General features: G+C 37.0%; 2 protein-coding genes and 1 pseudogene across 3 annotated transcripts; 2 read left to right on the top strand and 1 right to left on the bottom strand.

The window, feature by feature from the left end:
- Window positions 1–4116: 4116 nt before the first annotated feature.
- On the bottom strand, window positions 4117–6196 carry LOC110861742 (annotated as a pseudogene).
- Window positions 6197–9501: 3305 nt separating this feature from the next.
- On the top strand, window positions 9502–11522 carry LOC110861844. 2 transcript variants are annotated; one of them, XM_035845007.1, is made up of 6 exons: window positions 9502–9772; window positions 9914–10078; window positions 10138–10353; window positions 10439–10594; window positions 10666–10935; window positions 11003–11130. In XM_035845007.1, the coding sequence occupies exons 1-6, from the start codon at window positions 9617–9619 to the stop codon at window positions 11087–11089; spliced, it is 1050 nt and encodes a 349-aa protein (XP_035700900.1). In that variant the 5' UTR covers window positions 9502–9616; the 3' UTR covers window positions 11090–11130. The 2 variants fall into 2 exon arrangements, with proteins under 2 accessions (XP_035700900.1, XP_035700899.1); XM_035845006.1 differs by having other exon boundaries at window positions 10666–11522.
- On the top strand, window positions 11287–12407 carry LOC118433260. The gene is made up of 2 exons (XM_035845008.1): window positions 11287–11647; window positions 11714–12407. Exons 1-2 carry the CDS (start codon window positions 11429–11431, stop codon window positions 12002–12004), a joined length of 510 nt encoding a protein of 169 aa, XP_035700901.1. The 5' UTR covers window positions 11287–11428; the 3' UTR covers window positions 12005–12407.
- The last annotated feature ends 1930 nt before the right edge of the window (window positions 12408–14337 follow it).

Raw genomic sequence — 14337 nt, 5'->3', positions numbered from 1 at the left:
TTTTAACAGTACATTCTTCCTCAAATTTGCTTCACATGCGAGTTTGTGCACTGGTTTTGCTCAAAATCTGAAAGTATACGCTGGGAGACCTCAATTTTTAATGGGATTTAAAACTGGGTGAAACCAAGATGATCAATTTTATTCAGAATTTGTCCGTAAATTGTATGCAAAATGTAAAACTGTCATTTTACACGATTTTTTGCAACCAACGTTAACATTGAAACGATGCAACGCCAATACAATTTATTTTGCAAAAAATTAATTAATTCGCATGAATATGTAGGTGTACATATCCTTGTTATCGAACAATTTTCATGCATGTTAAATATTTTATGAAAATGTTCAAATATTCGAATTAAAATAATATAAATATATTCATATAGTTGAAGATAAGTACATATGCAAACTTGATTCTTAACTAATGCTCTAAAATTTACGCGCGTAATTAATTACGCATCTCAAAAGAATGCTAGTTAACTAATTAAGATACATATTCCAAATCCTGGTTGATCTCTTTTATTCATTCACCACTCATGACTGACACACTCTTAGAAATCTGGTATTAAATCATTACCGACCGGAGTGCATGTGTGACTCTACCGGCGCTGGTATTAACGGAAATTGATTGATTGAGTGTTTTTATTAAAGGAGTCAGCACAAGTACTGCATAATTTTCAGTTCTGGACTCCAGACGACAAATGATTTCGAATATAAATTTGTAAAATAAGTAATTAAAATATCAGTATAGCTAACTACAACTAGGATAAAACTATTATGGATATAACGTAATGACTTAATTAGCGCACATTGATAATGAACTCGTTCACATTGTTGCAAAATTTTGAATGTCATTCTGCTGAATTCCCCAGTCTTTCGGTAGGACATTCCATAGTTTGTACGTACGGTAAACAATAAAGCGTTTCATGAATTGCGTACAATTGGGTTCATTCTACACTGTAAAGCATCCGGTAGAGTTAACTATGTACTCCGTGTTGGTAATAATTCCTTACCGAATTGGTTATAGTTTGATTCTGAGTGGTATTGATTTCATTACCACGCCGTTACAATCGATATTACCGATGCCGGTTTATGTACTCTGTCCGGTAACGATTCGTAATAATTCAATACCAGTTGCATAAGAGTGTAGGCATGGTTAAATTTAGTGATTTTCTCTGATCGGCAAAAGTGAGGGACCACCTCATCGAAATTTCCGTTCAGTAATGTTGTGGTGGTTATGAATAATTTACCACTTAGAAACAATTTACTACCAATCCGGTAGGAAATTATTACCAAATCAGTACCAGAAAGGAGTAGATATGTGACTCTACCAGATTTTTAATAGTGCATTCTTCGTCAATTATTGCAGCACACGAGAATTTGTGCTCGATTGACACTACTTTTGCTTAAAATCTGAAAGTATACGCTGGGAGAGCTCAATTTTTAGTGGAATTTAAAACTGGGTGCAACCAAAATAATCAATTTTACTCAAAATTTATCCTTAAAGCAAAATACAAAAGAAGCAATGTCGTTTTATACGAGTTTTTGCAGTCGGTTTCGATATTGAAATGATGCAACGCCAATAGTAAACTTTTTGCAAAAAAATAATTTATTTCCATGAATATGTAGGTACATGTCTTTGTTATCGATAAGTTTTCATGTATCGTAAATATTTCATGAAAACGTTCATATATTCAAAGTCAAATATTATCAGCAGATTTATATAGTTGAAGATAAGTACATATGCAAACTTGAGTTCTTAACTGATACCATAAAATTTACATGCGTAATTAATTACGCATCTCAAAAAATTCTAGTTAACTAATTAAAATACGTATTCCAATCCTGGTTGATCTCTTTTATTCATTCCCCACTCGTGATTGACATTCCTCTTGCGTGCAATTTGGTTCAGACCAGAATTGCGTAACGCACCCAAAGTCAGCCGATCTACGAATATGGTAAGTCACCACAGAATCGAAGCTTATTATTTTACGTTTTGAAGTGCAGCGTACAAAGAATGGACGTCTCCCAGCGTATGCGATCCGACTTTGAGCAAATTCCTGCCAATTGTTCGCAAATTTAAGTAGTGTAAAATTTGCGAAAAACACGGTCTCCCAAAGGATACGTTTGGCAGAGATATTTGCATCCGAAGAGGGCAAAACGCGAAATGAAGTCGACAAATTTTACACTATCTAAATTTACTGCGTGTTTTCTCCTCTTCGGATGCAAATATCTCTGCCAAACGTATCCTTTGGGACACCGTGTTTTTCGCAAATTTTACACTACTTAAATTTGCGAACAATTGGCACGAATTTGCTCAAAGTCGGATCGCATACGCTGGGAGACGTCCATGCAAGCGAGTAAAATAGCGACTAATTTACCTACGCGCACAGTCAAACGGTTTAAATTAAGATGCATAACGCTAAATGAAATGCATGATTGATTTCCTCCACCAATTTCATACGCATGCAAAAAGCAAAATTGGATCGTGATTCATTGTTTCTCGTCGTTGCACTCTTTCGAATCTCAGATCGATCTCGAGGATTGGCTCGTATCGTGGAAATGATCGCGTTATCAGCGTCGTAAAATATTTGGGCATTGTTCTTTCCTCGCGTATTTAGCTAACCTCTCACTTTCCGTATTAATACGCTCACACGCCTCATTCTTGAAATCTGGTGCATACGCGAAACGTGGGCTTACCTACACGTGGGTGACTTTGGTCAAGTTTTAGCCGCAAATTATTCATTACGTAACTTTGTTTCCTTTGCAATGTCCAAAATTTGAAAGGGTTGAGTAGCAAGCACATTGTTTTCCTTGCATGAACAGTGGCCGTGGAAGCTTGAGGGGACATTGTCCCCACGGTTATTCGTTGTCCGTATCATCTGCCCATCTTATAGAAACCCTTCACTCCCCTATTCTACAATGTTAATGTCCCCACGGCCTCTGCGGCTACTGGGCTTGAGTAATAATTAGCAAGAGAGAGACCGATAACCAATCAATCAATCAATTAATTTCAAGTCGAGACCACAAAAATTTGAACCAATTTACGCAAAATGAAGTAATCCACGGTTTTTATGATGGTAAAAGTATGATTGATTGTGTTATGGCGTGGGGTGACCTCTCCATGTCACATGGTCGTCATTATTCTCGTCAACCCCTGTTTTAATAATCAATTTAAACATATCACTGCATGATCAACAATAAAAATAATTAAATGGAAAGGACAGTGCTACAATTTATTTCTTGGCATCAAATATTGCTAACAGAAATCACTGCGCCCAAGAGAGAAGTCAAAAACGGTGTCAAGTTCACAATTTCTATCGACCGTCAACCCACTAAACTTGACTTTAACCAATGTGCAACAATTTGTATTCGTAATTTATGAAGCTCGTTATGTCTACACAAATATTTGTGGGAATGACTTATGCATTCCTTAATAAATTGATAAGCTCCTTTTTAAAATAGGACGGGATGAGAAATCACCAAAATCGTCAAAGTCAGCATATTTTTAATCATTTTTAATCATGATAAATTTGTAGTGCAGAGGCCGGTGCTAGTTTTGTGAAAATATGCACTCCAGATTTCCACATTTTTTGAAGGAGGAGATCTCAAAGTTAGGAAACCGGAACTCGTCGAAACTGGCTCACGTCCATTAACTTACTGACTGCAAATTTGTCGTCTTGTTCCACGCCGGGTGAGGATTTATGTAAAATAAAATATTATTACATGAGCTAATACATAGATCAGACTGATGCGAATGAAATTATAAATGGCTATCCATGGTTGCTTAAAAATATTTTGTGCTCTGCATTTCAGGGTTGATGATCATTAATAAACTTACAAAATTACGTCCATAATCTCAAAAGTGTTTAAAGAAAGGCAATAGACCCTTCAATTCAGAAAACTTGCTTACCCATGTGGGTGATAAGCACACTTTCTGCTAGATTGACATTTGTACCCCTCCCTGGCATTGATTTTGTAAGAAATTTCTACCGGATTGGTATAGTTATTTTCTGAGTGGTAAATTTTTCATTGCCACAACGGGAAAACATGGAGAAAACAGAGATGAAGATAACATTTCACAGATTGCGGTGAATTACATTTGCATTGAGGCCAATTAGTAGTATATGAGACCTATAATCTCGCACCAAAAAGGGGGTCGATCAAAGATGACGTGATGATAAAAGAGGACGAGCCCATTGATGACCACGTGACCTGTATAAGAAAAGAGTACAGTGCCTCGAAAAATAGATTGCAAATGAAACGAAGCAATAAGAATAGACTTTCTCGAATAAGAATAGCAATAAAAATTTGAAGCGGGCCCCACTAGCTCTCAACAGGAAGGATTTGTAAATGCTTACAAAATTTGGTGCCAACCAATAGAAATATTCCGAAAGATTTACAAATATTTAACCACCCCCACCACAGGGGTAGGTTAATAATAGTAGTACTCGGGTAAATTCGGACACGCTTGGCTGACTTAGGCTAAATGTAACCTGCACACTGGAGATTTTTGTGTAGCAAATTACTATTGAAGCTTACCCAAAATTCGAATAATTCCTTTCTCACCTGTCCAATAATGAAGGATCCTTTTCAACATACTGGATGACATAAAATGCCAGTTGAGGGTGGTACACCGAGAGACAATTCATTTTGTGCAATGGTAGCAGCACGTCAAAAAGAGAAGCAAGGTGCTCCTCTCTCAACGGTAGAGCTAATCAGTTGATGATGCTGCGAAATTAAAAATTAATTTTCGAAAGTGAAACTTAATACTATACTGATAATACTAACCAGCCTTGTATTACTTACATTTCTTCGATCCCATTATGGCGTTCAGTTTCGTAAAGTGATGGAAGATGTTATAAACCTGCTGTCTGAAATGGATTTCTGTTAGTAATTTTTCTCGCAGCTTAATTTATTTGGTACAAAATAAATAAAATTGCATCAGTACCGGATGTATCTTCGGATATTAAGGAATTGTCCATAAATCTTGTGATGAATTAATATGACAGATTCTCGTTCTCTTGAATCTTCAGCGTTATATAAATTCAGTAACTACACATAAATAACCAGATAGATACACATGTACATAAGGTAGCGGATGAATTTTAAACCAACCAAACCGTATGAAATTTAATTTTTTGAAAGTACTTGGCTGTGACACAAACTCCTTATCTATATATTTCTCGGCTATACTAGGTTGAAAGTCAGGGGAGTCCAGAAACCTAGAATAATAAGTGATATTTAATACCATTACAAATATTATAGAGCATACCTCTAACGGAATGGCAACCTAAATACTTCAAAAAGAAATCATAGACGGGTTGCAATTGCGGCCAAGCTGCTTCAAACTGAAAAGAAAACTTGAAAATTAAAGCCATTACCGTAATCATAAATTTACGTCATGAGCATCAATGTAATTATACCGTTGTTTCATCCTTTTCCGGTTCAAAATCTGTCCCGTTTGGACTTGACGATGAGAACAAAAACACGTTAGCGGCAAACTATTGCAAAAATTGTAAAACTCGTTAAAACGCAACATAGTAATTGAACGGCTTACTTTTGACCCAATTTTTTACAGAGCGATTGGTATAGAAAAGTATTATGCAAAATTATCTACGCACATACATACCGTTCTGCAGAATAAAACGCATAGAAATTTTCTGCACTATTATGCAAAAATTAAATATTAAGAATACAATATGCACCGAGTGCTTGTCGATTACTGCAGAATTCGAAACAGTGATTTCTCCTCTAATTAGTGCAATATTACATACGTCAATAAATTCTGAGATAGATATTTACCATGCTGACTGCTTCTGGATAAATAAATTCTGTGATGACGCCTTCCTGGGTTGTAATGTATTCCACCATTTCTTGGAGTGCGCATCCCTTAACTTCTTTACATTTGAGGTCGGAATTCGGGTCAGTCACAAAATCAAACAGGACACAATCCTGGCGAAGTTTTTGTACAAAAAGCACCTCCCTTTCCGACTTCGCCGCATCTAAACCGCAATATAAAAACAGTTATTTAATATTAATGATACTGCTACATAAATTGCATGCACAAATAGTTGGTGGTACTGCTTAGAGAATGACTTGAGGAATGCAAATGTGTAATATTTACCTTTAAGCAGGGGAAGGGCTTCGAGTTCCTTGTTCTTTGACGGGGATGAGCTTTCCCCTTCATCCCGGTCATCTTCGAATCCATGTCAAATTGACCCCGTCAGATTTCCCCGCGACAGATTTCCCCGGTCATATTGACCCCGCGACAGATTGACCCCACGTCATATTGACCCCGCGACAGATTGACCACACGTCATATTGACCCCGCGACAGATTGACCCCACGCCATATTGACCCCGCGACAGATTGACCCCCGGCAACTATTAGTTAATACACAAATAAATAGGTATGTCCCATGGACATTGTCCACTAGCGTACCATACGCATGTTCAATCATAATTTTGTTGACAAATTGTTATGTTTTTAGCCCGAGTCAGGGCTTATGGAACCGTCATGTCCGTCTGTCTGTCTGTCTGTCCGGCACGATAGAGCCAAAACGGCTGAACCGATTGACTTGAAATTTTTACCATATGCATATTGGGCAAAGTTAGGAAACGAGTTCGAAGATGGGCGAAATCGGTCCAGTGGTTGACCGGTGGGGGTCATCGGAGTGGGTGGGGTATTATGCACCAAAATTTCAAAACTATCGTAGAGAGCTGAAATTTAGTACACAGGTTGCTAATGGCTTATAATGCACAAAAACTCAAGTTGGAAAAATTCAAGTTGGAAAAATTGTTATCTTGAGGGACCCTATGAGGTGACCCATACTGATTTTTCAAAAATCATCATATCAAACTGAAATTTGGTAGAGATGTTGCTTATAGGTCCCATTGGAAGAATATGAAAAGAAATTGGTAAAATTTTTACCTGGAGCGACCCTATGGGGTGACCCATACCGATTTTTAGAAATTGCTTTAAAAAGATGAAATCGGCAAGGTAATACTTAATGGCTTCTCATTATAGAATATGAAGTTAAAAGTGAGCAACATCACGACCCCGTTTTTGCTGAGAGATCATGGGTCTCATATACTACTAAATTGTCTAACTTTATGTTCAGTAAAAATGTAACACTGCGGATAAAAGGTAAGATTTTCTGGTATAGAGTTGCAGCTCGTCATTCTTTATGAAAATCAATTAATCCAGCAAAAACTTATGTGCACACAAATAAAATATGCTCCTTACAAAGTCGAAAATATGTAATAAATATTTTTTCTAAACCAAAAAGTATTAATTAAAATACATAATTACGCCAAAAATGTGTCAAAATCTATTATAGAAATTAGTCTCATAAAAATATTCTGATGTACATTTCAGGTCTATGTGGCTAGAATTGACAATAATTAATTTTGGGACGAGGAGAAAAATGGGAAGTAAAAATAAAAGTGTAGTAAAGTAAATGCATTTTCGGATTGAAGTAGTGAAGTTTCAATTGTTTTACTGATTTTCTAACAACGGTGGTCTTCCAACGTATTCACCGATTTTGAGCAAATTAGTGTCAATCGATCAGAAATTTGATTAGTATGAAATTTGCGACAGACACGATCTCCCAATGGATACGTTTGCCCGAGATATTTGCATCCGAAGAAGAGAAATGGTGTCCTATATAAAGTCAATAAATTTTACCCCTTTCCAATTTTCTACACGTTTTCTCCTCTTGGGATGCAAAAATCTCGAGCAAACGTGCCCATTGGGAGATCTTGTCCTTTGCAAATTTCATACTAATCAAATTTAGGAAACTTTCATTCCTCGTGAGTAAAATAGCGACTAATTTACCCTTGCGCACTATCAAACGGTTTAAATTAAGATGCGGAATGCTAAATGAAATGCATGATTGATTTCCTCCATCTATATATACCGGTAAATACCAGTATATACCACTTGGTAAAAACCACTTTAAACACTGGTTTGAGCAGATTTTTAATTAGTTAATGAGCAACCCTGTTCTGAAAATATTTATGTAAGGGTCTAAAGGATATCTCGTTGATGCGTCACAGAATGACTTCATAGAATTGTAAAGTAAATTCCCAGCACTGAGGAGGGGAGCTTGCGAAGTTGATAATAACAGATCTTGATGCCCTTTGGATATGTGATCAAACTCAATTTTGCTGATGATCATTTCGCATACATAATTTGCGTTGTTGATTACTACAACAATGCTCGTTCAGAATTTTAAATTTTAAAAATACTAAAAATTTCGAAAAAAATGAGTTTGATATTGGATTGAAGAAAGCAACTATCTGGGAGTGTAATGGTGAAAGAAATTTCAAAATCCGAGTAAAATAGGATTTTTAGCGTGGATTTGAGTGAGTGAAAACTGGATGGAAAGCGTTTTTTGGGCAGTTTTTAGTGGGTGTGGCGGGCGTAAATGTGGCCATGGGGTCAAACCACTTCAGGGTTTTAGTACACTCATGGGACACTACCACATATCCAAAGGGCATCAAGATCTGTTATTATCAACCTCGCAAGATCTCCTCCTCAGAAATTAGTAAAAATGTGCTGTGCTTTTTAGAACTTCGACGTCACAGGCAATGAGTCACCGGGTCTACGTTAAAAACTCTACCACTCTTCACTATAAATAGTTTAATGCAAATTTCTAAAATGGCATAAATTTCATAGGGTTTACGGACACATTATAATATAACATTTCACGGGGTTTATGATAAATGTAACTTTTGATATGTTAATGCAGAGCTAATTTTTGATGCTACAAAACCTTGAATTGCACATATTTATGTGGTTATTATTAATGCGTAATGCGTAAGCAAGTATGTAGATAAATGCATATGTACACATACCTGTTCACTTCGTTCATTTGAGGGATTATGATGGTGAATGAAAATGAATTTCCCGTGATTTGAGTGAAAATTAGTGAAGGATTCCGTCATTTCAGATGAATGACTGTGAATGAAAGATTTCTCACTAATTTCATTTTTCATCCTATGCTTAATACATGGAGTGAAGTAAGAAATGAAGTCAGATGAAGTGAAGTGAAGTGAAGTGAATTTGAGCGAAAATGACGGAATGTGAATGAAATCTTCAGTGAGAAATTTGGATGACGACTTTTGAATGACAATTTTTGAATAGGTACATCTATAATTGTGATGTGAGGAGAAAGGGCATAGGATAATTGATAATTAGAAGGGAAATATTTCCTCTAATTAATTGGTAATTAATGATTAAACTCAGGTTGTTAATTAATTAGCTAATCCATTTGAACATTGGCCAGTAATTGGTGATTTTCAACTTAATTATTAATTAAAATTAGCTCCGGTAGTAGGTTAATTAGTAATTAATAATTAGTTTAAACACTCTATTTAATTAGATAATTAATTAGATTCAACACTAATTAAATAGAAAGCCTTGGCTGTAAGAAAATGAGACAAATTTTGAGCTAATTTGAGACACATTTTTCCACCCGCAAGTATCAAATGTAAGCCAGCGTGCGTTGTCTTCTTCCATCTTCGTTGGCGAGTTGTGTTTACAGTTTTCAAATTTCAACAAAAAATTAAGTAAAAAGTTTTTATTTGCTTAACAATAAATTAATTGCTCGATAATGGCACATTTCGATGGTCAACTGCTAATGAGGACGATAAAAGGCGTGCCGTGCTGTACCTGGTGTAGATTTGGCGAGTTACCAAGTTTTATTCGACAAATCGGAGGGAAGTCGTGGAAGCCGTTCGCAATTCTGCCAAATATTGAAGGTCAAAAGGTACATATGTTTTAAATACTTAAGTATGTTAATACAAACATTGTTATCAATAATGAAAGGATGGAAGACTGTCATAAAATATGTTTAATTTCATCTGAAATCTAAAATATGATAATTTGAGTTGGTATTATTTTTCTGCAGTTTACGATTGGAGAGACTTTCACAAGTCGGGAAGAAGATGGCGAATTTCTTCTCTGGAAACGTCCCATGAAGGGAAAACTGAAGATTACGACGGGCGGAAACTTGCCAGTTTGTGAGATCATTTGCGCAGAAAATAAGTACTGGGTGTCACCATTGTTATCAGGGGTAAGAGAGAAATGAAGGTTATTTTGTGGAAATTGTTTAAATAATTTCGTCTTTCTCAGAGGGAGGTCGTTTCAGTGAACGATATCGAAATTAAGGGGAGGACAGAGCTGAAATTTGGGGATTATTTATCCTTGGGGGTTGAAGCGACTCGGGCAGAAGTGGAAAATTGGAAACGGAGATTCCGGTTTCCTGATAACGATGACGAGATGCCTGGCTGGGCTAAATTGGAATTGGATGCATTCCAGAGTACTCATCGTCTTGTCTTATTGTTCCAAGTATATTATTATTATTATTACGTTACGGTTCAATAATAATTTTTTTGTTGCCGGGTTTGTAATTTTTGCACTATTTTTGTATTAGCGGAGAGAATACGACTTTGATCCGTTCTGGAGGAGAGTGCTTGAGCATAGGAGGCAGAAGGAAAAAATGAGCGAGAAAGGAACCGATGCTGACATGACTTTAGAACGTGTCGAGGAGAAGAAAGAAGCAGGCTTCGTTCCATATTTGGACGACTTGGTAAATTATAGTTAACTGGTCACTAATGAATCTTGGTCAATGTAATGAATAATGATTTTATAATTCGTCAGGTGGTGTCTCGCATTTTGTCATATCTACCATTCAATGACGTGAAAAATGTGCGTTTCCTCTCAAAAGTTTGGAACCAAGAAGCTCTCCGCCTCATCGAGAAGAAGGGCATCGTAAACTTTGACTTTTCCCTCGGTCACAAGAAATTGGACGATTCCACAAAGCTGTTCCGCTACAATTACGAAATGCAGGACAACCCAATCCCCCACTGGCGAATTATCATTCCTTGTATCGGCTCGAATGAAGAGATCCGTCCCGCTCAGGGGGAAAAAGTTATCGCAGATTTCCACAAATTTCTCGGATTGAAAAAGCACAACGTCACATCGTTAGATTTTTCAGGAACGATTGCATCAAAATCAGATTACGATGAACAAATCAGAATTTTGGAAATGTGCCCAACCCAAACTATTCAAAGTTTCGAGTTAGGCTGGACTTGGGTTCAGAATGAAGCATCTGGACGAGTGGATACATTTCCGAAGAGTATTCAGTTCACCAACTTGAAAACGTTCGTCCTCTCGATGGACGTCGGGCACTCCAGTGGACGCAGTTCTGGACTGTTCTTCCCTGACCCCATGGTTGAGCCAATTCCTTTCTGCTGTCAAGGATGTACGCGTGCTCGTTCTTAAGTGCAATTTCTTCGCACTTTTGGAGATATTTTATGACCAAGCTGAACCATTCGAGAACTTGGAAGAGATTACCATTCAGCGAAATATTACTCCGAAAGGGCTCGAGTTTCTGAACAAATTGGAGAAACCCTTAGAAAAAATGAATATTGGGAAATTTGAAGACTGGAAAGAGCCAGAATACCTCGAATTTGAACGACTCCTTCGTAATCATGCACAGACTTTGACCTCTTTGAAGATTAGGATTGGAAATTGTGTTGAGAGCAACACGATTCTTAACCTACCAGTTTTTCCTGCGCTCAAAAAACTCCACGTGGCCAAGGAACCTTGGGACGCTCAAGACAAAACGTTTCCAATTAAGGTGACTTTTGATGGGGTTAATGACGTCTCATATGTCAAGCATTTTCCTTCCCTTGTATTCTTAAAGTTGGGAGAGGACGATCGACGTTTTCGTGTGAGATTTAATGACAACGAAGATGATGATATCTGCCATGCATTTTTGCCCCTCGGAGGACATGGAGAAGATGGCGATGCAGGATTTCAAGTATGCAAAACTTTGCGGCGTCTGGACCTCCCGACTGAAGCAACTTTGGCATCAGGCTCGCTTGTTGCAAGAGCAGGCGAAATTGCAAGAATGTTCCCAAATGTTCACAACCCGTGGATCGACAAGGCTCGAGAATCATCGGAAACCCCGACGGAGCAAGTTTCTTCAAATTAAATTAACGGAAATTGATGGACTGCTTTTTTATGGACAAGGATTTTTGGAAATGGAAGGAGTCGACTCGACACATGATTCTTTTTTTATAATTATTTATTTATTGTATGATTTGCATATTTCAAATTGTCAATAATCTTTTTTACAAATTTTTCATCAATTACGGAGAAAGAATTGATTTTGTTACAATTTTTTCGTATCTTTTTGACTCAATGGTCCAGATTTTATATGTATAAATGTAATACTTTATAAAAAGTAGTGAATTTCTAAACTTATGTATTCCTTCTTGACATGCTTTGTCTTGTTGTGTTTGGAAATTAAATTGTTGATTTACAAATTTTTTATTAATTCTAGTTTTGACCAATTATACAAATTTCGTTATAGTTTCATACATCACAAAGAATTATTAAACAATTATTAAACGGACTTGCAATCATTGCAAAATTTCTGGTCTCTTTATAAACATGGGACTATGGAGATACATGCATCGCAAATTTCATACTAATCAAATTTATTATCGATTGATGCTCGTTTGTCCAAAATCCTAGAGCATACGCTGGGAGACTTCCATTCCTCGTGAGTAAAATAGCGCCTAATTTACCCTTGCGTACTGTCAAACGATTTAAATTAAGATGCACAACGCTAAATGAAATGCATGATTGATTTCCTCCACCAATTTCATACGCATGCAAAAAGCAAAATTAGATCGTGATTCATTGTTTCTCGTCGTTGCACTTTTTCGAATCTCAGATCGATCTCGAGGATTGGCTCGTATCGTGGAAATGATCGCGTTATCAGCGTCGTAAAATATTTGGGCATTGTTATTTCCTCGCGTATTTAGCTAACCTCTCACTTTCCGTAGTGCACACCAGTGACCGCGGAAGCTTGAGGGGCCGGAGGGACATTGTCCCCACGGTTGGTCGGTGTCCTCAGGTTATACAAACCCGTCCCTCCCCTGTCCTACAATGGAATGATGTCCCTACGGCATTGTTAAAATGTGGTGCATACGCGAAACGTGGGCTTACACGTGGGAGACTTTGGTCAAGTTTTAACCGCAAATTATAACACAATTTTTTCTCGTTGCAATGTTCAAAATTTGAAAGAATTTGCACATTGTTTTCAGCAGTGGCTGCGGAAGCTTGAGGGGACAATGTCCCTACGGTTGTTTGATGTCCCTATTTATCATATTCCCACCTTATATTAACCATTCTTCCCTTAACCTACATGTTAACGTCCCCAGACGGCTTCCGTGACCACTGGGTTTGAGTAATAATTAGCAAGAGAGACACCGATAACCAATCAATTAATTAATTTCAAGTCACAAGCAAAAAACGTAGAACCAATTTACGCAAAATGAAGTAATCCACGGTTTTTATTCTGGTAATAGTATGATTGATGGTGTCATGGCGTGGGGTGACCTTTGCGTGTCACGTGGTCGTCATTATTGTCGTCAACTGCTGCTCCTCTAATAATCAGTTTAAACATATCACTGCATGGTCAACAATAAAATTAATGGACGACGACAGTGCTACGTCCTATTCCTTGGCACCAAATATCGCTGCCACGCTAACAGAAATCACTGCGCCCAAGTCAAAAATGGTGTCAAGTTCACAATTCCAATCGACCATCGTCAACCCACTAAACTTGACTTTAAGAAATGTGCAACAGTTTTTATTCGTAATTTATGAATCTTAACGTCACTGCACAAAATATTTCGGAGGAGGACATGCGTGCCTTAATATGTAAATTAATAAGCTGCTTCCTTGAATGTAGGACTGGATGAGGAATCACCAAAATCGCTACATTCTTACATAATCAATTCTCTGCATTGGGAATTTATTTTGAAATTCTGGACCCCATCGTAATAAAGTTTTGCATAATATAACACCTAAAATTTGCACATCTGAAAAAAATAAACAATTTTTCATGCAAATTTAATGGAAATACTGGAATGAATTTAACACATCCGTTAAAAAATCAAGTAAGAAAATTGGAGACGATCAGAAACCGATCTTTCACGCAGGATTCATTCATTCCTTGCATTACTCATATTAATTGTGTTAACCATCGTGCTTAACTTGTGCAGAAATTGGCTTAATTATAAGTGTCCCATCAGTAAAATTAATGTCCAATTGATATTTTTATCCCAATTAATTTCGTCTCACAATTTTATTCTCTAAATTTCCGTCTCAAAAACTTTATTTTGGCGACACGAAATTTGATAATCAAATAACAATGTCGTGGTCGTGGTCCATGTCCAGATGGGATTAAGTGTTTAATTTAACTGATCAATTAATTAGTTAAATAATCCGAGAGAGAAAAAGTTCTTCGCAAAG

This window comes from Folsomia candida, unplaced genomic scaffold (assembly GCF_002217175.1).
Source record: "Folsomia candida strain VU population unplaced genomic scaffold, ASM221717v1 Fcan01_Sc045, whole genome shotgun sequence".
NCBI lineage: Eukaryota > Metazoa > Arthropoda > Collembola > Entomobryomorpha > Isotomidae > Folsomia > Folsomia candida.
Note: the sequence above shows the minus strand (reverse complement) of the source record. Positions and strands in the feature narration are given on the sequence as shown.